Source organism: Phasianus colchicus, chromosome 2 (assembly GCF_987193195.1).
Source record: "Phasianus colchicus chromosome 2, bPhaCol1.hap1.1, whole genome shotgun sequence".
NCBI classification, from domain to species: Eukaryota; Metazoa; Chordata; class Aves; order Galliformes; family Phasianidae; genus Phasianus; species Phasianus colchicus.
In genome coordinates this window covers 29,239,944-29,263,120 of record NC_143437.1, presented here as the reverse complement: position 1 = coordinate 29,263,120, position 23,177 = coordinate 29,239,944, and the positions used below count along the sequence as shown (strand labels likewise).

The 23,177-nt window shown below is 38.2% G+C and overlaps 2 protein-coding genes and 1 long non-coding RNA gene across 4 annotated transcripts in view; 2 read left to right on the top strand and 1 right to left on the bottom strand.

Moving 5' to 3' along the window:
- Window positions 1-10,598, top strand: part of DNAH8 (dynein axonemal heavy chain 8) — a 121,323-nt gene extending 110,725 nt beyond the window's left edge. The window contains exons 88-94 of one of the 2 annotated variants that reach the window (XM_031594121.2): window positions 115-216; window positions 599-759; window positions 4,977-5,133; window positions 5,673-5,825; window positions 5,909-6,098; window positions 9,198-9,319; window positions 9,813-10,598. In XM_031594121.2, the coding sequence (XP_031449981.2) occupies window positions 115-216; window positions 599-759; window positions 4,977-5,133; window positions 5,673-5,825; window positions 5,909-6,098; window positions 9,198-9,319; window positions 9,813-10,100 (1,173 nt within the window). In that variant the 3' untranslated portion in view covers window positions 10,101-10,598. The remainder of the gene's footprint in view (window positions 1-114; window positions 217-598; window positions 760-4,976; window positions 5,134-5,672; window positions 5,826-5,908; window positions 6,099-9,197; window positions 9,320-9,812) is intronic. The other variant, XM_090135210.1, reaches the window with a different exon arrangement.
- A 1,001-nt stretch (window positions 10,599-11,599) lies between these two features.
- On the bottom strand, window positions 11,600-17,101 carry LOC149918920 (uncharacterized). Its single transcript, XR_016464658.1, has 3 exons — window positions 17,016-17,101; window positions 15,509-15,565; window positions 11,600-12,415 (listed from the first exon to the last, which is right to left on the bottom strand). It is a non-coding gene; the product is annotated as an uncharacterized LOC149918920 (long non-coding RNA).
- Window positions 17,102-18,912: 1,811 nt separating this feature from the next.
- Window positions 18,913-23,177, top strand: part of GLP1R (glucagon like peptide 1 receptor) — a 79,472-nt gene continuing 75,207 nt past the window's right edge. The window contains exon 1 of the mRNA XM_031594145.2: window positions 18,913-19,018. Coding sequence (XP_031450005.1) covers window positions 18,947-19,018 — 72 coding nt within the window. The 5' untranslated portion in view covers window positions 18,913-18,946. The remainder of the gene's footprint in view (window positions 19,019-23,177) is intronic.

The following is a 23,177-nucleotide window of genomic DNA, read 5'->3' as shown; positions in this document are numbered from 1 at the left end:
CAAGTGTAATCTTTTCAGTTTACATTTTAGAAACTGATGAGCTTCAGATTATATCTGAATTACTATTCTTACCTGTTTTAACTACAGTCTTTGATTTGCTTTACTTACATGCAGGGAATATCATGGAACACAGTACGTTACATGATTGGAGAAGTGCAATATGGAGGCCGAGTCACTGATGACTTTGATAAGCGTCTTCTTAATTGCTTTGCAAGGGTGAGAATCTTTGAAAATACAGCTATTTGTCATTTTTATTGGTTGTTGCTATGCAGAAATCAAAACCTCAGCTTTCTACTGCATATGATCTTCTTCACCAGCTTGTAAGACCCTTCAAAGTAAAATGAATTTTTCATAACATTGTTCTTTGTCAGGGAGGTTCTTGCTCTTGATTTCTCTTTAGTCAGAAGCAGAAATTATTTAAAAAGTACAACATAACTAGAAGTCAAACTTAGATATAACTCGTAATGATTTACTTATATATTCAATGAAAAAAAAAAAAGGATGTATTATCTAAAACAAGAACTTTTATTCTCTAAAACTGAGATTAAAAACTCTAAGGAGCAGAATAATGTGCTTCTTTCCTCTGGATTTTGCACAGGTGTGGTTTAGTGAGAAGATGTTTGACAGTGCTTTCTGTTTTTATACTGGATATAAAATTCCAGTGTGCAAAACTGTGGACCAGTATTTTGAATACATCCAGTCACTCCCTGCTGTGGATAGCCCAAAGGTCTTTGGTCTCCATCCTAATGCTGATATTACGTAAGTGGCACTCAATATATTGATTGAAACCAGTGACTCTTATTTAGTATTAAGAAACAAAATCTCTGTGAAAAATCTATTATTCAAGAGATATCTAGAATTCATGTGAATTTCACTATTGAGGTAGAACACTTCATATGCATGAACATGACTATGAATGTAGTATCTTCAGGTACATTTTACATATTATTTTAAAGTAGTCAGAATTTACTCATTTATTAGTGTTGTTTTTTTTTTTTTAAAGTGCTTTTTTATACTTTAAATATGAAAGCATTATGAAACATCTCTATTGAAATTCAATATAATATTCGTACACTTCAACTATAGAAATTTTCCAATGTTTGCCCTGTGCTGTTCCATTGTTTTTAGTGTACACTATTGTTAAATGATTCTCTGGACTGTCATTTGGTTTACAGCATGCCTCTGCATGCAACTACAATTTTTTACTGCCATCATTCCTGTCTTTCTCATTATTTAAAAGAGACTTTTCAATCTCACCAAATATTAATTCAATTTAAAATTTTATCTTTGACTTAATTCGTTTTTTTAATCTTTAATAATATTTGTAACACCTGGCTTTTGTTCTCTTATAGTGTTATATACCCTACAAAAGATTATGAATCATTTTTCACTTTCACTGAACTTCTTAATTCTGCCATGAATAATTGCATTTTCAACATGTTCTCATTCACTGTTTCTTAATATAACTTTTTAAAGCATGGGAAATATTAGTTAAGTGCCTGACTATTGTAGAAACCTAATATTTTCTAACATTTTTGGACAAAACAATAACTTCCCAGGATTTTTCAGCCTCAGATTTGAGATGCTGATATATAAAAATATCAAATTCATGAAGATACTGTGAGAACAATACACAATTTTATTGTTACCTCCATCTAGTACCTATCATTGTAAATGTGTATTTCTGAGGAAAGTAATCAAAGAGCCAATTTACTGTATTTCTTTCTGTTTAAAGTCATTCTTTTATACTTGCAAGATCTCCCTTCCATAACTGGTTAAAGAAAATCCAAGATTTAATTTGGAACTAAACAAAGTTCTAAGAAGATATAAAATTTGGCCCTGAAATCAGGCTTATTAGGAGAGGAGTAAAACTTGAAACTAATAATACTGGGGAAGCTTTAGTGAGTAGGAAAAGTTTTTTTGTTTGTCTCTAGTACTGATTTCTTTCTTCTTCCCACTTGGCACATCATCTTATTCCTGATACTACAATCCTTTTGTGTTTTTTTTTTTTTAGATTTCTTTTCTACATATTCCTCTAGAGTTAGGGGAAGATTTAACAATAGTTTTATGCTTTTCTCCATGTCTTGGCACAGAATGTTATAGGCAACACTGTACATGTGCATGCCTGGCTGAATTTTGTTTTTTATACACAGCCTGAATGATCTGTATTCTATACAAAATAAAAAGCTGCATTCAAATTCTCCTTAAATGCCTTATGTTTGGAAAGCCACTGGTATACTGGGCTCCATCAGAAGAGGACTGGCTAGCAGGGACAGGAAGGTAATTGTCCCTCTCTACTCTACCTCGTGAGGCCCCAACTGGAGTACTGCATCTTGGTCTGGGGCCCCCAGTACAGGAAAGATGTGGAGCTGTTGGAGGGAGTCCAGAGGAGGGCCACAAAGATGATCAGAAGTCTGGAGTACTTCCCATAAGAAGATGGGCTGAAAGAACTGGGCTTGTTCATCCTGGAGAAGAGAAGGCTATGAGGAGACCTTATTGCAGCCTTCCAGTATTTAAAAGGGGATTCTAAACAGAAGGGGAATCAACTTTTTACCAAGATAGACAGTTGTAGGACAAAGGGGAATCGTTTTAAGTTCAAGGAGGGAAGGTTTAGATTGACTGTCAGGGGGAAGTTCTTCACAGAGTAGTGAGGTGTTGGAACAGGCTGCCCAGAGAGGCTGTGGATGCTCCATCCCTGGAGGTATTCAAGACCAGGTTGGATGGGACCCTGGGCAACCAGGTCTAGCACCAGTTCTGGAAATCTGTGGCCCTGCTTTTGGCAGAGGTTTGAAGCCTGGTGGTCCTTGGGATCCCTTCCAACCCAAACCATTCTATGATTCTATGCAGAAAGCTAACTGAGCATTGGAACACTGAGGCAGCCAAGACATTTCTGTGTTATGATTACCAAAGATGATAATGACCTATCTATCTCTGGTTAGCGGAACAGTTTTTAAGATCAGTCAAAAGTTTGATCCAAGTGTTCCAACTCTAAGATTTCACTGAATGTCAGTATTTTCATCCTCTTGAGTTTAACACCTGAAGTCTTAAATCTAAATGAATTACTGCAAGCTGTAATCTGCTATCTGAAAACAGTACAATCTCCCATTCTCCCTTCATTGGTGAATGTAAGCTTTTTAGTATTATGTTGCAATTGATATTGTTGTTTTCTACACAAATTTGAGGTAATGTTTCTTTCAAACTATATTTTTTCTGAGATTCAATTTCCAGTACAGAAAATTTCTAAAGGCATAGATTCCAGCTATTTTGATAGTCTGTTAAGATCAAGCTCTGTCTCTGAAAAACAGATTCTTCAGATGATTCAGGTCATTTTTCCTTCTTTCCAGATTTCAACCTAATGTCATTAGAGAAAGGAGTATTACTTCCCTTTGAGTCTCCTACTTTGAGAATATCTTTCAAAAACTGCTCCTTATTATCAACTTTTCCCTAAAGTTTGCATATTGCTTCCTTCTAAGATAGTTTCTATTTTTGTTTAGACACAGAGAAAGAACAAACATTTTTATATTTTAGTTTTTAATTAACATAATGATCATGGGACTTGCAGTATGAGGAAAAGTTTCATAGCTATTCTGCCAGTAGATGTGTGGTCATTGAGTCACAGAGAAGGGGTTAAAAGCAACAATATGGTACCAAAATTAGGAACAAAATCACGAGTCCAAAAGAAATCTTATTTTATCCAACTTCTATGATAGTATGTAGTCTTGAATAAATATATCATTTTTTAAATGAAGGGGCATAAATGGAAAACAGCTTGTGAGTTTTGAATCTGAAGTCAAACGTTATTAAAAACCATGAAAGCCCCACCATTCTTACATTCATAAGCAGAAATTATATCCTCTGAGAGGCAAAGTACCGTAGAATGTCTTCTATTTTTTCTGATTTATAGTCTTATAATTGAATTCAAAAAAGTTTATGTTGAAATGCACAGTATCTAGCTTCTGTAGTCTTATGACACTATCTTCAATCTTAGACACTTTCTTTATGAGTTCATATGTTCTAGCCTGTGGAATTTCATTTCTTATATAATTATGTATGACAAAGTAATAAGAGGGATGGATGTCAGATGAAGGTTGAAAAGTAAAACTGGCATGTAAAATTATGCTTTGAATTGTAATAAATTTATGTTCTGAGTCAGACCAAGGCTGTATGTTCCTCACATATGTTATGCTATAAGATAAAGGTAGACAATGCCACCACTGAAATAAGAACAGATTGACTTTATGCTTGCTTTCTTACAGCCTGAGAGAAAGCTATGCCACATGATAGCATTATAACAAAAGTACTTCTGTGCTGCTTCTTGTGCTGAAGAACTGACGTGGTCTACTATGTTTTACCATTAATGCTTTGCTTTTTTTGCATTGATTAAGAACATAAATTTACGTTAGCATTGCCCATGCTGTACTATTAAATAGAAGGTTTTAATCTCCAGTGTTATAAATCTAGCAGCTTTTTTGTAATTAATCCTGAAATAATGCCTCAAGGAAGAATGAATGTTTTAATTAATGAAGAGGCAGTGTGCAGAGTTATGCCTCCACCTTTTCCTTCATCTGCATTTCACTTTTAAGTAGTATCTTAAATAAATAAATATTCTTTCTTGTAACAAAAGTAGAATCCCTAGAAATCATATGATAAGTTTTTCTGCAGTCTCATTTTCTCAGAGGTTAAGAAGTAACCTCTGGAACACTCTCTTTTTCTTGGCTCTGAATTAGACAAACAAGTGTGTAACAGGATGTGTAGATGGCAGACCAGATTCTTTACAGTCACACAAAGCTAAAAATTGTTCACAAAGAGTGTGTTCAGCTCGGGGCAGGAAAACAATTTGCATTGAGAGTTTCAAATTAACCTGGTGACACAGTATGTTTTTTCCACACTTTCAAATTTTGTGTTCTACCAAGTATATTTTTTATCTATTAAAAAAAAACCCTCTGTAATTTATAACACATTTCTTATCCTTATAGATACCAAAGTAACACAGCAGCTGATGTTCTAGATACTATTACCAATATTCAGCCTAAAGAAAGTGGTGCAGGATCTGGAGAAACTCGTGAAGCAATTGTTTATCGTTTAGCTGAAGATATGCTAGAGAAACTTCCTCCAGATTATATACCTCATGAGGCAAGCTCTCTTTAGTAGTTTTCATACTATTCTTTCTCTGTTGAATTTTCACATATGAGACCCGAACTTCTCCCTACACCTTCCCCTTCCCCCTAAAAAAAAACCACAAAAAACTTGTTAAATTCTTTCAATATCATATTCAAGCAGATTCAAGTAAGGAATCAACACTTTTATCTCTATCATTGCAAAAAGATGATGGAGATGTGTCTGGAGACTGCTTTCCACAACTAGATGTGAAAACAACAACAAAAAACCCAATCTTTACTTTTTGTGACAGCAGTCTCCAGGTCCTTCCGAGTTGTTTGGTCTAGTGCATGACTGATTAGGTAGTATCAGACACACACACCAAAAAACAACAACCAAACAAAAAAAAACCTGCAATGGTTTAAGGTGGGAACTTTTAGTTGAATAATTCAAAGTACAAATCTACGGTTTGTCTTTCTCAAAGAGTTATATTGTTGTATAAGTCAACAGTATTTCACAGTATGTTAACATTTCATATTTAACTAAATTCATTCTTCTGTGCATCTGTATTTTAGGTAAAAGCTCGTTTAATTAAAATGGGACAACTCAACTCTATGAATATTTTTCTTCGGCAAGAAATTGACAGAATGCAAAAAGTTATCACAGTAGTCCGCAACAGTTTGAATGATCTTAAATTAGCCATAGAAGGGACTATTATTATGAGTGAGGCAAGTATAAATCCATTTACTATGAATGGGTTATTCTATTTAAGCTACCACCTTGATCATATGTTATCATTTCACTCCTTCAGAATTTGAGAGATGCACTGGATAATATGTATGATGCTCGAATTCCTCAAGTATGGAAAAGAGTATCTTGGGATTCTTCAACACTGGGCTTCTGGTTTACTGAATTTCTGGAAAGAAATACTCAATTCTCTACTTGGATATATGAAGGAAGACCAAATGTGTTTTGGATGACTGGATTCTTTAACCCACAAGGTAGAGTACTGAAAGGATTTGACTAATAACGTATTTACCATAATTTCATGGGTTTTAGTATATGTCTAATTTAATATTACACCTAGAAAGGATTTTTTTTTTCCATTATTGTCAGAATACATCGTAGAAGAGGAAGTTATAAATAAATTCAAAAAAAGATATTAGCCAAAGTCATGGGAAACTCAGTTCAAAGGCAGCTATGAACATGATTGTCTAAACTTAACCTTTAAGTTGGGAGATTCCCAAGTTCCACACTATCAGAATTTAGAAGAACACAGAAGGGAAAGGATTTATGTGTCATTTTGCCTGTTCTAATGTTAGTAAGCATCTTCCTTTTTTCTATAGTCAGAGACAGGATGCTGGTACAGATGGCCGTCTGGTCTGACCCACAGTCACAGTTTTTACATTAAAAGAATAAAAGCACAACTAACAAGTGTAGTGCTTCATCTTGTTGCCATATTGTAGCAAGGAATGATAGAACTTCTGTAGAAAATGTATTTTTCCTGCTTTTCCTGTGGCTTCAAACTCTTTGTCCATTTCCAAAGTGCAAGTTGCAAGTATGGAAGAGTCTAGAGCTATTTACATTGTACAGTAGCAACATACAACTCAAACAGAACTATCTACCTTCCACTGTCATCTTTCACTGTCATTTTCCCAGCGTTTCTCATTAATGTACAGTTTGTTCAAATTCATTGAGGATATTCTGCAAAGTACAAGTAAACATTATCTATCGTTCCCTGTTTCAGCTTGATATATTTATTGAGAGGAGCAAAAAAACAATTATAACCATCTTCATAGTTAACAAAAAATGTTACCTTATTAGATGAATGTTTGAGAATAATATATTTTAGCCTACACAATTATCCATACAAAATGCCCATGGAAAATTTCTTACATGTAACAGCTACATTTTTTTTTTTCATTAGGATTAATCTATGAAATCCTGACCATCTTATGAGTTGTAATGCTTCTGTTCTTACTGACCTCTTTATGACTACGACTGTAAAATACAAGTCTTTTTAAGAGTTGCACTAAGAAACATTTAAGGTGCCTGGAGAGTTTTATATTTATATCATAAATAGCATAGCTGATGAGAGCACTGATCTCCAATGAGCACACAAGAGCATATATATGATGATGATGGTATAAATGATGATAATGGAACAGATTCTTTTGATTAAAGAAAATACTTAGCCTAAGAGCTAACCTCAGCACAGAGACTTGAAGCTGATGATTGCTGAAGTTTCTTTGTTCCAAAATACTAGTACTGGAAACTGAGAAAGTAGTCTGCTAAGCATAGATGGTGCACTATGGGATAAGAGCATGGTATAGTTACTGTGTTAATAATACAGCTCATCAGGAAACTGAGTAAATCAAATCACAAATTAAAAATAAAAAATTGACTGCAGTGAGCCAATTCAGCAATTGGACTACCTTGTAGTGGCATTGCAAGTAAACACAGACTGATTGCAATGGGGAATCAAGCTCTAAATTGATTGTGGTATTGGCAAATACATTATAATGTTAAAATAAGAGGAGTATATTTTATCAGTTTATAGGAAAAGTCTCTGTATAAAATTATAAAGTCTCACCAATAATTGCGTTTAAAATCTGTTGTGATGTTTTGGCAAGTATCAGCGTTTGTCATCTATAAATTATAATTATTATGGGAGAGTGAATGTCTGTGGTAATGCAGTAAGCATTCCATTAAGTAAACACTGCACTTCAACAAGTGATAATTCACAGAAGATAATTTTTTGTATATTATTACAGATATTATTAGTTTTAGTGAAATTTAGAAACTTAAATCAAGCTGTTCATTTGTATTAGAATAGATAGTATTTGAGGGAATTATTATATGTTCATTTTCAGGTACTACATAATGTTTGCAACACATATGAGTATTTCAGATGTGACTCACCTTCTAGTTGAACTTTTCCTAATTAGTGTGTTAAACCACTTCTTACATCTGGAATTGCTGCCTTCCACTTCATGATTGTACTGTCATGCTTTCCTTCCTGGCTTGTCAGTATTTCTTTCAGTGGTTTCTCCTTTTATGCGCTCAACAGCATCCAAAATGCTAACCTTTCTTTTCTTTATGCCCCATCAAATAGGAACTGACGCCATTTAATCTTTAAGACTTTATAGTAATCACTCTCAAGTGTGTAGTTCTCTCTGTTAACTTTTCTCCATTTTCTTCAGTCTTGTTTTGACAACTCCAAGTAGTACATCATCTGCCAGCAGAAAATAGTACCTATTGTTTTATTTTGGTGGCTACCATATTCTGAGACACCTGCAGTAAATACCTGGCTGTTTATACATGTTTCACTTCCGTAGCTTTTTCTATTATAACACATCCAAAGTTCCCTCTTGCACAATTATTTATCATCTTGTCTATTCATCCCTTCACCTCTCAAACTCTTTACATTGCAAATCTCTGCAAAGCCTACTCTAAACAAGACTCTGAAAATCACCTCACTGCTTATGTCATCCTCTACCTTTATTTCTTCCTTTTCTTCACTAACAAAATAATAATAATAATCCTTTATAAATACCGACTTGTTTAGATTCTCCTTGCATATAGTCATTTGTACTATCACTTCAGACTCACTTTTGGTTTCCCATCATTGAAATTCTGCATTTTTAAAATTTATTATACCTTTTACATTGTCCATTTAAAAAGCAAACAAACAAAAAAACTAAAAACTTTTTCATAAGTTGTCTTTACATCAGTATATGCTCACCTATCCTCACATTACTTCTTGAAGAACAAAACTACCGTGGATCTTGTAGTGGATAACATAAAGATAATAAGCAAGTCAGTTTCCTGAGGAAACATTCTTTTCAGCTACTGAATTGTTCAGCCTACAAGAACTGTATTGTGTGCCATTTAAAAATGTTTATCCCTGCAATGACTTCTACAGGGCCAAAATGGAACAAAAAGGTGGCAAATTAGTTTGTTTTCATAAGTGAAGGTGCTTGGTTTCTTTAGAACTTTGAATGTCTGCCTATGACATTGAGTTTAGAACCATACACATTATAAGCAAAATTTCTTTGCCATGCGGGACATGTACTAAATCTATGGCTTAATTTTTCAAGGATTCCTAACAGCAATGAGACAGGAAGCTACTCGAGCACATAAAGGCTGGGCTTTAGATACAGTTACAATACATAATGAAGTGCTAAAACAAAACAAAGAAGAAATCACAGCACCTCCTTCTGTAAGTATGACATGCAAAGATATTTTATTACACATTTCAGTATGTAATTTGTATAACTCACTAATTTGGGATTGCTAAAGGGGAAAGTTACTAACCTCTTCACCTCACTGTTTGTTTTCAACCTAGAAGATAACCAACAATAATAAATATTTTCTATATTTTTTGCATTTATAAAAATACTATTTAAAAGCCATTTACTTCAAAAAAAAAAAAAAGCTATTTCTCTTAAATGATCTTCAGCCAAAGGATAAGATGTGTATTTAATGAACATATAATAAAGTTCAAGTAAAATTGCACTTCTACTGCCATCATTTTCAGTAGCATTATCTTATGAAAAGGGAGGATATTATACTTTAATTTTATAGGTTAGAAAGATTCAATGTCAGATATTCTTCTTATAAAACTATTCCTTTTGGTACCTTATTCAAATTATTCATTTTACAAAGCAGATGTTTTCTTTTGTGTGATGTATACCCACTTACTGTCCATACAGGATGGCGTATATATTCATGGGCTGTACTTGGAAGGAGCAGGTTGGGACAGAAGAAACAGTAAACTCACTGAATCTACACCGAAGATGCTTTTTGTCCAGCTGCCAGTAATACATATATTTGCTGTTAATACAACTGCTCCAAAAGATCCCAAGCTCTATGTTTGCCCCATTTACAAGAAGCCCAGCAGAACAGATCTGAACTATATTACAGTGATCTATTTAAGGACAGTAGTGCCTCCAGACCATTGGATATTGAGAGGAGTGGCTCTCTTATGTGACATCAAGTAAAATGTTTTTCATAGCAGAAACAAACTAAAAAAAGCATATAGTTATATTTAGAATATATAACCAGTTACATCTGTAATTCTTCTGCTTTTTAGTTGGGGGCCATCTGTTATAATACAATAAAGCTTTCAGAGTTGGCTTATGAATTTTTTTCTCTTTAGTGATATGTTGAAAACTTTACCTTAAAACCAAATTAACTGATTGTATGTAGTCTTTGATGTTTCCATTATATTACTTAAAAAATAAAAAACCTTAAATGATACAATTAATGAAAAAAAAAACATTAATCTTGAAAAAGAGAAAACTTTTTTTCATTTTCTTATATGCAGCTTTTAGTTTGTGTTTCAGTAAGACATAATGACAACAAAAGACAGTGTAAGGCATAATAAAATTTAACTTCTCTGAACTTCCAGTTCTCCTGGACTCAGCCTGATAAATGCATGATTCTGTTTGACTGTGTGGGAAGCAAAGATAAAAGACTGTATTTGCTCCGTATTTTTTTGCTTGTGGTTTTTCAGAGTTCACTTGTTCCTGTTAAACTATATAGATTATGCAAACCAAGGTTATTACACCAAGAATGTTTTTTCCAAGCTGTTTGACAGGACACAAGAACTTCTAAGTTCAATTAAGCAGAGTAGGAACATAGCTACAGAAGTAGAACAGTGCCAGCTAGTTAATATAGATGCTTTTCCAGTTGGAATAATGGAGCAATTTATATATAACTACAATAATTTTTCTGTATTTCACCTTTACTCTGAAACATTGGCTGGAATCCTGGGAGTGGCTATCACAGCATTATTTCCTGATAAATCTGATAAGCGTACATGAATTATCCACGGATAATTAATACTACATTAATTATTTGCACATAATAGTAAACAAGATATGCAGTCTACAGTCTCTTTAATAATCTGTATCAGATTTTTTCTTCCTTCAGATTCCTCTATTTGGCAACAGTTTTTCACTTACATGACTGGACTACGATCTGCATTTTGCAGTTTAGGAATGATCAAAACAACGTGATGTGGAAAAGTGCAGCTACTGCTACTTGATGAAGTCCTTGGGCATCTGGTGGGATGGTAAAAGCTCTTCCTTGAGCTGGCGTTCTGTTGCTTGTTACAAGTCACCATTCCAGGATATCCTCTGGAAGATACAATACACAGATGTCAAAATGATCAAAATGAAGATCTTCAAATGCATTTCAGTAAAAAGTTCCTTCCCTTTCTCTCCTCTATAGACTTGCTCATACCCAAATGTAACTATACTCAAGGTGAGATTGCACAGCACATAACAGAGAGGAACAATCCTTTCCCTTCTCTTGACTGTCAGTCTTGGGCCTGGTACACCCCAGGGTACTGTCGGGGTGTATTTTTGGACCCCTTTTGGCACATTCCCAAATTTATTTCCTGAATTCTGAGTTGCCTTTGCAAATGCTGAAATATTGAGGAGCCCAAATTGAAAGTCCCAAATATCAATTAGCTCAGCTGCCATCCTGAGCAAAGAGCCTGCCCACCTGATATATGCTGAGCGGTCCAAAGTAGTAGTGATTCAAACCACTGTCCTTAAAAAAGATGAGAGGCCTCGATTTTTGTTACAGGTCACTAGGCAATCTTAGCACTAGCAAATGCTGTTCACACTGACCTAGCTCCTCAACACTGACCTGAAAATTCTGTTCAGCAGGCGGCACTGCTAAAGCCCTGAAAGGAGCTGCATTTCAGGAAGGCTGTCGTGGAAACAGTGCAAATATATTGGCTCTTAAAGGAAAGGGTTTTCAATGACACCTGATCTTTCTAAAAGCTTCCTTACCCCAACTCATTTATTATTGTTTGCAAGTATTTAAAATGATAGAATCACTCGGGTTGGAAAAGACCTTAAAGACCTTAAAGATCATCAAGTCCTACCCAACTCTAACAACCCTCCGCTAAATCATGTCCTTGAGCACCCCATCCAAACACATCCAGGGATGGTGACTCAACCACCTCCCTAGGGAGCCTATTCCAGTGCTTAACAACCCTTTCTTTAAAGAAGTTTTTCCTGATATCCAACCTAAACTTATCCTGGTGCAACTTGAGGCCATTTTCCCTCATCCTATCACCAGTGAGAAGAGACTTACCCCACTCTTGCTGTAAGCACCTTTCAGATATTGGAAGAGAGCAATAAAGTCTCCCCTTAGCCTCCTTTCCCCCAGACTAAAGAGCCCCAGTTCCTTCAGTCTCTCCTTGTAGGTCATATTCTCCAAGCCCTTCATGAGCCTTGTTGCCCTTGTTCAGACCAGCCTTCTTTGGACCTGCTCCGTTTAATTGGCAATGGACTTCATGCTGGAGGAAAAGACAGAAATTCTTGTTTGGAGTACAGAATATTTTAGCTCCTATCCAGAACCATCACAACAACTTAGTTGATTCATTCCTAAAATGCCTTTCCTAGTCTGGTCTCTCAGCTTCATTACAATATGGAAACTATGTGTAACTGTGCAACCATTGCCGCACGTGGAAGGTGTGCATTGCCACGTTTATACCTGAAAGTCTATACAGGAAAATATAGGCAAATGTGTAAGTAAATAATGTCCCAAGTTATGTAACAGCAGAGGATTTCATTCTCCAATCTGTATAATATCAAGATAGAGGTAAATAATGTATTGCTGCTCTTGATTAATTCATATATTGCATTAGGTTCTTGACAGCTGTTTGTCTGATTCCATTCACCCTTGCCCATATTCTGTGATCCTGTCTGGTGTTTTGTTCTATCGATACATTTTTCACAGTTGACATAATCTGTGGGAATTCAAGATCTCAGTAGATGACCTTTCACTCCCAGAAATGCTCTGTACGTACAGAACAAGCTTTAAAATTCCTAAATTAACCTTGACAAGTTTTATCCTCAAGTTATTTCCTGATCTTTTTTTAATGTGCATTTGCTATTCAAGATACTTCTGTTTCTGCAGTGAAATGGTATTATGCTGCCTGAATCAACAAAGTCAAGAACACCCCATCAGCAAAATATAAATATTTAACAGAAGATTAAAACAAAAAGGAAAAAAAAAAAAACCACAAACCAAACAACAACAAAAAAACCACCAAAACCAATCATCACCACACAGAGACGCAAAAAGGGCCTAACTGATGAATATATGAGTGAGAATGAATAGAAAAATTACTCAAGAATTAGTTTAGAGGGCATGTCCATTGTCTTAATCAGATCCTTTCTTTGTTCTTTGGCGCTGTTTTGCAGAAAGCTTTTCCCTCTGATTTTCAGAGGTAAATTTAAAACAGGTGAGACAAGGTATGGCTTTACTACTTCCCATTACTTTAGAGTGGAAAAGTTAACGAGTGTCTTTTGATCTGCCATGTACGTCAAGATCATTTTTCACAGAAGTGCTCAAAAGAGGTCTGAAACAAGGCCATATGGTAAGCTTTTATACAAAAGTAGGTAAAATTACTGAAAACTATGGAATATAATTTGAAAATTGAGGGAAAAGGAGAGAGAGATCACAGAATAATTAAGGTTGGAAAAGACTTCTAAGATCATCTTGTCCAGCTGTCCACCTATCACCAATATTACCCACTGACTATGTCCCTCAGTGCCACAACTACCCTTTTCTTAAACATCTCCAGGGACAGTGACTCCACCACCTTCCTAGACAGCCCATTCCAGTGCATCACGGCTCTTTCTGCGCAGAAATTCTTACTAATATCCAACCCGAACCTCCTCTGGTCCATCTTAAGGCCATCACCTCTTGTCCTATCACTGCTACCTGGGAGAAGAGCTCACCTCACTGCAACCTCCTTTCAGGGAGTTGGAGAGAGCCAGAGCCTCCTCTTTAGACTTAACAATCCCAGCTGCTCCTCATAAGACTTGTATTCCAGATGTTTACTTTGAGAAATCCTGCTATATCTCACAAAACCACTGATTGGACATGAGCTTGTTCCGATAGGATAACATTTCAGCTAAACTTCATTTAAAAGATTTATTATTTTCAAAGAAACATTTTTCTTCCATTTCTGCCTTAAGATTCTGGTTGCTTGTAACTAAAATTTGTTCAAAGATTCAGAATGTTCACTTACAGGGTGAAATATTTTATGGAAAGACCTAGGATTTTCTTGATATGTTCAGTAATTTCATTTCACGCTGATTACATCTATTCTTACTGCTGAATTCAGTATTATTTTTGGGTAGTCTGGAAGAACATTTACCAGTAATATTTAAGTCCATTAATTCATGTAGTAAAATAATAAAAAATCAAGTGTATAGAATTTGAACACTGCAGTTTTAAGTATACTGTTGTTTCTGCTGGTTTGTTGTTGTTTTTCGCTTCTTCGATTTTAATATTGGAATATAATTGGATGATTATGATAAGTCTCTGGATCAACTTCTTTTTCAGAAGCCACTGATATTGGCTCCAGGGGCAGACATCATGCAGCCAGAAACAGGCATTTTAAGATGTTGTACATGTATCTGCACCACATAGACAGGGTATTCCTGAGGCAACTCCGGTTGTATAAAAGCCAAAAGAGATGGCTTTCCTAGAGATTAATACTGCTTTCAGAATACAAGAGATACGTGCAGAGATCAGCTCTGAATACATCAGTGTAGGTTTGGTTTTTTTAAAAATTTTGCAACAGTCCACTATAAAGGTCAAATCCAGAAACAAACTTCAGAAATAGAAATACCACGAGTCTTTACATAGCAGAGGTTAGAATGGTGAAAAACAACTGGTAATGTGTGCAATATACTTTTCTGCCTCTATTTGTATTAAAATTTCTAATTTACTGTAGAAATGCTAGTGAATTCCTTGGGGATATCTGTAGTTTCTGATTTAGTCTATTGAATATTTAAGAAAGGGGAGGAGAAGGCTCTGACGAGACCCAGTTACATCCTTTCAGTATCTAAGGGGGGGGGCTGAAAGGGGGGGGAGAAGGGGGAGCTATAAGAAAGAAGGGGACATACTCTTTAGCAGGGTTTTGTTGTGATATAGCAAGGGGAAATAGTTTCAAACTATAAGAGAAGAGGAGAGATTTAGATTGGGCATAAGGAAGAAGTTTTTTACAATAAGGGCTATGAGGCACTGGAACAGGTTGAACAGAGAGGTGGTGGGTACCCCATCCCTGGAGACATTCAAGGTCAGGCTGGATGGGGCTCTGAGCACCTGATGGAGCTGTAGGTATCCCTGTTCTTTGCACGGAGTTGGACCAAATGCCCTTCAATGGTCCTTTCCAACTCAAGTGATTCTATGATATTGACTAATCAGTAATTCCTCCTATAACTATTTATATTTGATATTCAGATTAATTAAGTAGTTGTTCAAGAGGTCAGCTAATTAAAACTTCTCTAAATTTTAAGTTTTTGAAGCAGCTACCTAATCACCAATGCAAAATATCTGTGAACAGATACTGAAATGTAGAATGAATATTTACCCAACAGATGCCCAGATAACTGTCCTTCCCTGTATCTTCAGGACTGGTGAGAACCTGCTGTGTAGTGATGGAATTGAACAAGAGTTAGGATCACTTTTTATTGGGGATGTTTATTATGTGAAAAGTTATAGCCTCAAAAAACACTGTGGTTAACAGTCTCTGTTCTCCTTACTGGACAAGTGAGAACAAAACATAAAATTCAAGTGAAAAGAATAGATATATCAGTGTAAATGGCTATTCTTTCCAGAGAAAGATTTTAGCCTGTATATTTACTACATAGAAGTACTTACAGTAGCCGTGATAGTACATAGGAAACCCATAAAAATCAATTTCCCATCTCATTCATTCATCCTGGGAATATTTTTAAATCAAAACTGCTAGTCTGTAAGAGATCACCACTCTTTCTCAACAGATATATCCTGCACACTTTGGAAAGGATTTTTTGTCTCCAAAAATCCATCAGATGTTGCAGACAAGCTACTAAATGCTTGTCTCAGCATTTGGGCAACCTTTTTCTGTTGAAATCCAGGTCCTCTCTGCTCATCATCTAGCAGCTGAGAAGGCAGACATCCTCCCTACCTCTTTAGAAAAAATCAGCATTATGAGTATCATACAAAACACATATCAAAACATACAGTATCTCTGTATCATAGTTTTCCCCTTGCTGAGAAAATACTGAAAGGGGTAATTTCCAGACAAAATTGATCCTCACTTCAGATGTTTTAGCTTTTATTGAGTGCAAAGTATGGATGCAAAGACCTATACTGACAATTCCTCCTAGCAAGAAAAAGAATGAACCCAGACACCTCCTTGCTGCTACACACTACAGTTACAAACCACAGGACTAAGCAGCTTGCAGCCTCTCAGATGCACAGTCAATGCTTACATTGCATTAAATGCTGTACAGAGCAGCATTTCCCTCCGTTCTTCGTGTAAATCCAGATCTCAGGTAAAACACCTAATTCTCCATGTCTCAGCAACTTCATACCCTACAACTTCCAGTATACATAAGGTAGAAGGAATTAATGGAAGGAAAAAGAAGTTACAGAAGTCGTATATGTCAAGTAGTGTTTGCAGTTCTACAAAATAAGCAAAAGAAAACCAACAAAAAGGTGCTGGACAAAGCTTTCTCAACTCGTTGTGCTGTATTTTTCAAACTGAAAAAATCTCAGCTTCTTTCAGTTTTAGATAGCATCATTTTAATGTTTCTCTTAGCTCCCTATTTTGAGATTACTTTTCTCTAACATTAACACGGATAGAAGATTAAGTTAGATTTTAGTATTGAAAAAAACACTAATAAATTTAACAAAAGTCCAATAGAGCTTGGTTTTAGAGACAACTTTCATCATTATTCACTCCTCCCAAGACGACTTGAATTTGTTGGACAAATACCCTTCTATCTCAAAGAAAATAACCTTTCTTTTATCACAGTGATTTAAGTCAATAGGTTTTTTTCAGTCTTCTGAAATGAGATAATAGTGTCCTAATGGGCATAATAAAAACATACCTGCTTAGAGTTCACTGTTTATAGAAAAACCTCTTGAGTAAAATCAGTCAACATTTCTTCTATCACAATCCCTTTTTCACTTCACCCCCCTCTAGAAGAGGAATTGGGCTCTAAGAACAACTAAATTGCCCGGTCTTAACAAAGCTAGAGAATATCTTGCTCAGTTGCCTGGTGTTTTTGTTGGTTTACTGAAAGCAGCTGCAACAAGCATCGTCTTCAGGTGCCAGAAGGCAAGACCAGTAAGTGCCTCCAAATTGAGTCAGGTGTTGGACTTCAGGTCAGATACTGACTTGGGCCAGGGTTTTCTCTTGGCCTTTCAGGGAAGTAAAACCACCAAAAATTGTAGCGAATGCTTTGTTTTTCTAGTTGTGTTTTTCAGCAGTTTGGTATTGCTGATTTTCTCTCTATTTGCTTCTTTTGAGGGTGTGATAACTGCAGGTAACAGTAAAGTAGATTTCTTCAGAAGTTTCTCATATCTATGTGTAATATGTTTGAGCTGAGACAAAATAGGTGAGTTTTTCCTGCCTCATTATCTTCATCCCTTTGAGGCAAACATTAGGTAAGGGCTTGAGCCTTTTATATCCAGGGGATCACGGATTTCCATAAAATCACAGAGTCTTGGTCACAATTAATCTTAGTTGTTCATTCCTCGTTGTTCCCTAATTCTTAAGCAATGTCTGAGATGCTATTCTGATACTAACAGAGCATCTCTTTTACTGGCACAGTGAAACATTAATCTCAACAAATAATATTAAACCCATTGTCTGAGGCAGACACCAGGAGTTTCACCTAATATGAGGTATGTTCTTTCTCTCCTCTTTAGGAGTGTTTTTTTTTTTTTTATTATTTGCTTGTTTGTTTGTTTGTTTGTTTCCCTGGTTTTTGTTTTCTCTCACTTTTGAACAGTTGAAAGAAATCTCCTTTAGGCTTTAGGCAACAAATGACAAGTTCTGCCTGGACTTGGCTGCTGAAGCGTACCTGCTGTGCTGGCAATTCATATGCTAAGTAATTTCATGATCTCACAGCATCGATGCTGTGATCAGTTACATTCCCAAAGCATCAGTCTGGCCGTGATGCATTTGAAATTAATGTACATCATTAATAACTAATTTCTATTTCAGTAGTATCTAACAGAACAATCTGAAATCTTTACCCCTGTTCTGAGTTCAATTGAGATTCCCTGCTAAACTGGGGAGGCTCTGTATGCTTTCTTCTTCCTGATGCCTGTGCATAATCTCAACAGACAGTGAGTTAGCATAGGTTTAGCTGTATGTGTCAGCACAAAGTGAGTATGCAAGGATAACGACTTGAATCTGGAAGAGTGAAAATCAAAAGAGCCCGTTTGCTGAGTTGCACATCCTGCTGCTGAATGGGGCTGATCTGTAGCTTGGCTTCGATTTAGAAACCTAGCTCTGATATTGGGAAAAACATCTTGGAAAGAACGGTGAGGCACTGGGAGGTGGTGCAGTCACCGTCCCTGCAGGTGTTCAAGAGCCGTGTGGATGTGGCATTGAGGGACACAGTGGGCATGGTGGGGGTGGGATGGTGGTTGGATCAGATAGATGAAATGATTTTAGGGGTCTTTTCCAACTCTAATGATTCTATGATTCTCAAAATTCCTGATATAAACGGGTAACGGCATCTACTGTCACTAAAAAGTAATCAAACTTCACGCTGCGAACAGCACGAGGACCACCTCGCTACCCGATCTTAGACGAAATCCGATTCTCCAAAGCGGAGTTGACAGGTGGGGACGGGGCTGGCGAAGGCGCTTTACCCGCTCCGTTCCTTCCCCGAGGCGCCCCGGGCCGTACCTGGGCTGGGCCGACCCCGGTCCCGCCTCCGCCGCGGCTACAAAAGCGGCCGCCGGGGCTCCGCCGGGAGCGGGCTGCTCGCTCCGCCGGGCCCCGCGGACGGGGCCTGCCCAGGCTATGCCCGTCGCTCCGGCCGTGCCCTTCGTCCTGCTGCTGGCAGCCGCGGGCAGAGCCGCTCCCGCCAGGCGGGTGAGTGCCCGGGGCCGCGGGTGTCCCGGGTTATCGGGAGGCGCGGGTGCTCCGGTACGGGCGGCTCCGCGGAGCCGGCTCCGCGCTCGTGTGCGGAGGGAGGGGTCTGCGCGGGGGTCTGCTGGGGGGCTGTGCTCGGAAGGAGGAGGGAAGCGAGGGCGCCGCTCGCTGCTGCCGTGTGGCGATCCTCAAGGTAACTCTTCCTTTCGGCCGCGGGGAATAGCGCGCTCGTGTGTGTTGCCAACAAAATCTAACAGCCGCAGGCGCGGAGCGCGGTCGTGGAGGTGAGCTCTTGAGCGTGCTGCAAAGGGAATGGATGCGGCTGGCGTGTGTGGGGAAACCCCTTCCTTGATGGCTTAATTTTCCTAGGTCTGCGTGCTGCCTGTCTGAAGCACTGGTCAAGTGTTTCTCGTGTTTTCTTTAGCAGAATCCACGTGAAACAACCGAGGCTGTTGGGTCTGCCTTTGCTCCGTGGGTGCCGGGCTGCTCCCTGGAGGAGCTGTGACTGTGGGGTTGGGGAAGGAGAGAGGCGGGCGGTGGGATGCGGGGATGGAGGAGTTGGTGAGGCTGACGGAGCCGTGGGCTGTGCAGATTTCCCAGCTGCTGAAAGTTTGAGACTACAGATTTATACAGAACACCACGAAAAGCAATCCATTTAGTTCCCAGCTATGCCGAAGTCAGCAGGGTTGTTGTGGGTATTGATTTCTGGGTTTTTTGGTTGTCTCGTGCCTTCTTCCTTCCTGATGTTAGGGCCTTGTTAGAGGATCAACAGGCACGAATTACATCTGAGAAAATTACAGTCAGGAAATGCTCTTCGCCATGAAGATGACCCAACACTGAAACAGGAGCCAAGAGGGGTTGGGGAACCCCTGTCCTTGAAAGAGTTTTCTCAGTTCGAGCTGCTGTCTGTCATGGCTTGGAACTGGCTGAACCAGATGACTTCCTGAACTCCCTTCCACCCTGATTACCTTGGGATGATGTTGGGGATGGTGATCAGTAGCACCTGTAGTAGGAATGTCTGTTACCTTCCAGGCTGTGCTAGCAAAGGAGCCCTCCTCTGGCTAGGTGTAGGGCTGGGGGAAGGGGAGAGGAGAGGAGTTCCTCTGGTCTCAACGCTACATTTGCCCTCTGACTTCATTCTCACAATGCACCGTGTGCTTTTATATCCTCTTCTGACACTAGAGGGTCTTATCTGACAACTTGTCTAGAGCAGCGATTGTGCCTGATGTATGCTGAGAAAATGTGCAAAACACTATGCTCAGTGCTAAGTGTACAGAAGCATGGCACTTCTGCTTCCAGCTGTCTTTTTTTTTTTTTTTTTTTTTCCAGGTTCCGTTCAGAATGGTGTTAAAGGGAATATCTAAACTGTAAATTGCACTGCTTAGGCAGGAGCAGATTGTTATCACTTAAATTTTGCTGCTGGCTGTGAGTTTTCTAGTTTAAAGGGATGTGACAGATGTGAGACGAAGGTAGAATAACTTCACAGGGAGTTGGGTAGAAAACATTTTATTGGTGCTGTTGACTTCTGTTTTATGTGGAACTTCTCCCTCCCTCCACAGCCCCTCAAACAGCTGAGAAGGGAGAAAGCAAGATGGGAAAGGGAGATGACAAGCTAAAGATGTATATAAAATAAGAAAAAAATTGAAGCCTGGATTTCAAATTTGTTCTGGAAACTTGCTATTGTATTAAATGGGGGATGACTGGAAATTGCTTAATAAGTGTCTAGATATTCCTTGATTTACTGCATTGAAGGCAGTAAAATGATCAAGAGCTGGTAGCACACCGCTGCACTGCAGGATATTATTCCTCATGACAAGGGTTGTGTCCTCCCCTTTCTCACCACTGAGCAGCGGTGTCCTGCTGCTGGCAGAGCTGACACAGCCTCTTGCTGGTTCCCCACCGTCTGGCTGTACCCTGGGGCTGGATTTCAGATCCCAATTCTCTATTCAGTACTTACGTTCAAAGCTTTGTTAGATATTCTTGAAGAAAGCAATTTAAATATCAGTGAAGCACAGACAGGAGTTGTGCCACAGTTCTTGACTGGCGGTTCTGTTCTTCAAACTACTTGCGGTGCTTTTGTTCCTCATGCTAAAATGTGATTAGCAAAGGCTCCTTGGAAGTACAGTTAAATTCAGCAGAAGGATTACAGATCTCTTGCTGTCCTCAGCTGTTATTTCTGAAGTGCTTTCCTTTAGAAATAGATAAGTGTTGATATTGAGATGAATACTTATGTTAATGAGATGGGATGTTTGTGAATGTGCATGTTATTGGCACTCTATTCCCATCGGGTTGTTTGGGCTTGTTCAGTTACAGTCACTAATCTGCTCTCCAACAGTCACCATTAGGTTGCAGGCATTAAATGCTTGTGTAGTCCTCTCTACTTTCTCACCCTTAGGAAGACTGTCACAGCTGCCTTGAGCTCTGCAGCCTCCACTTCTTTACACACAGCTTTCTTCTCTCCGAAGTTTCAGCTTTGAGTCTTGATCAGCCCTGATGAAAGGATGCAGCTTGGGGATGGTTTCTTGTATCTTGTTGGCCTTCTAGATGCTGGCCTGAGCAGCACTGAGGTCCCAACATGGTTTGCAGAGCAATGACTGTTTGGCTTATTTTCTTTTACATACCCCAATGCTGAGAGAACTGAGCTGAGGCTCCTGATTAATGCTGTCCTATAGACTTGTTCCTTATGAGTCATTATGATGAGAAGAATGGCTATAGAGCTTGGCTGAGAAACAGGTGGAGAAATGCTCTTCACAAGCTAGCATGGAGAGTTGAGGTGAGTCTTACTAGTTGAGTCTTCTCCTGGGCAACAACCCCTCCGTATTTACACTGACCGCAAATTAGGGTTGTGTTGTTGTTATTGTTTTCCTGCTCCCCAGAGCTTGTGTAGTGCTAGTTTGCCTTGTTGCCTGCACTCTCAAGATCAAAATGTTCTAGATGAGTCTCTGCCCATTACTAGCAGCACATTCTGGCAGTGGAAAGGAAAGCAATTGAGAAAAGGGTGATCGAACAAAGTCTGACACTGTGCCACCTTGCTGTAGCTGTTACCGAAGGACGCTTGGACAGCTTCTAGCTTATGAACTCCTTTTCTGGGAACGTGGCCAGATTTTTCAAAAACTTTATATGTGTGGGCCACTTAAATTCATGCCTATATTAATATGGTGTGAAACTTTAAATTGCTTAATAGTGCTGCCATCTAAATGAATGCAGTCTAAATCAGTGTCCCAAATGATGGCTGAATAAAACAGTGGTTGTCTATTCAGGAAGTAATGTGCTGGTTTTCCAGAAACAACTCTAATTTTTTCGGAAACTCCATAAAGCCACTGTCATCATGTATAATGAAACCTAATGCTGTAGTACAGCAAATCTGATTATATAAGCTATGAAGATGCTTTTAATGTTGCTCCTCTGTTATGAAGGGGGGCAAACAAACAAACAAAAACCATTACAGGCTTAGGGACTCTAGGAAATTAAGGGAAGGACTGCATTAATGTAGCACAACAATGTATTGATTCTTCGCATTTATTGTGAAGGTCTGATGTCTGGTCCATGCAAGTTGAAGTTGTTGAAAGAGCTGTCAAATCTTTTGGCCTTTCCCCTCATGTCTGGTGCTGTTACTGCACTTTCCACTCAACTGGACAGCAGTCTGAAACAACTGGGACAAAGGTATTTGAGGGGAAAGGTAGGTAAAATACAACTGGGTATGGCAGGATGTGTTTTCTCTTCTGTGAGAAGAAAACCATACTTTAGAAGTGACAGAAGCAGTGGTATGAGTAACTAAAACTCCTGCCTTCCAAAAGCTGCAGCTGTATATCTACAATAGAATTCAGTGAAACTGGGCCTGGTATGCAAAATATAAATGGTTGTCTGCTGGTTGTCAAACAGACTTTCTAATGCGTTGTATCATAGCCAGTTTCCGTAGGCCTGTCACACTAAATTGAGCTTTAATTTGTTGTGTTGATTGATTCTCAATGACTTGAGTGAATGTACCGGCAGGAGCTGTTATCTCTGACATCATGGGGCCTTCACAAGTTTATATCTTGGAGAGGACTGTTGGAAAACTGATTGCTTCCTTCTGCAGTTGTAGTGAAATTCTTAGTGTTCAGCTTCTTTTATTAAAGGCTTTTGTATTTCTTTCTCCGTGGTAAACCAGTACATGTAC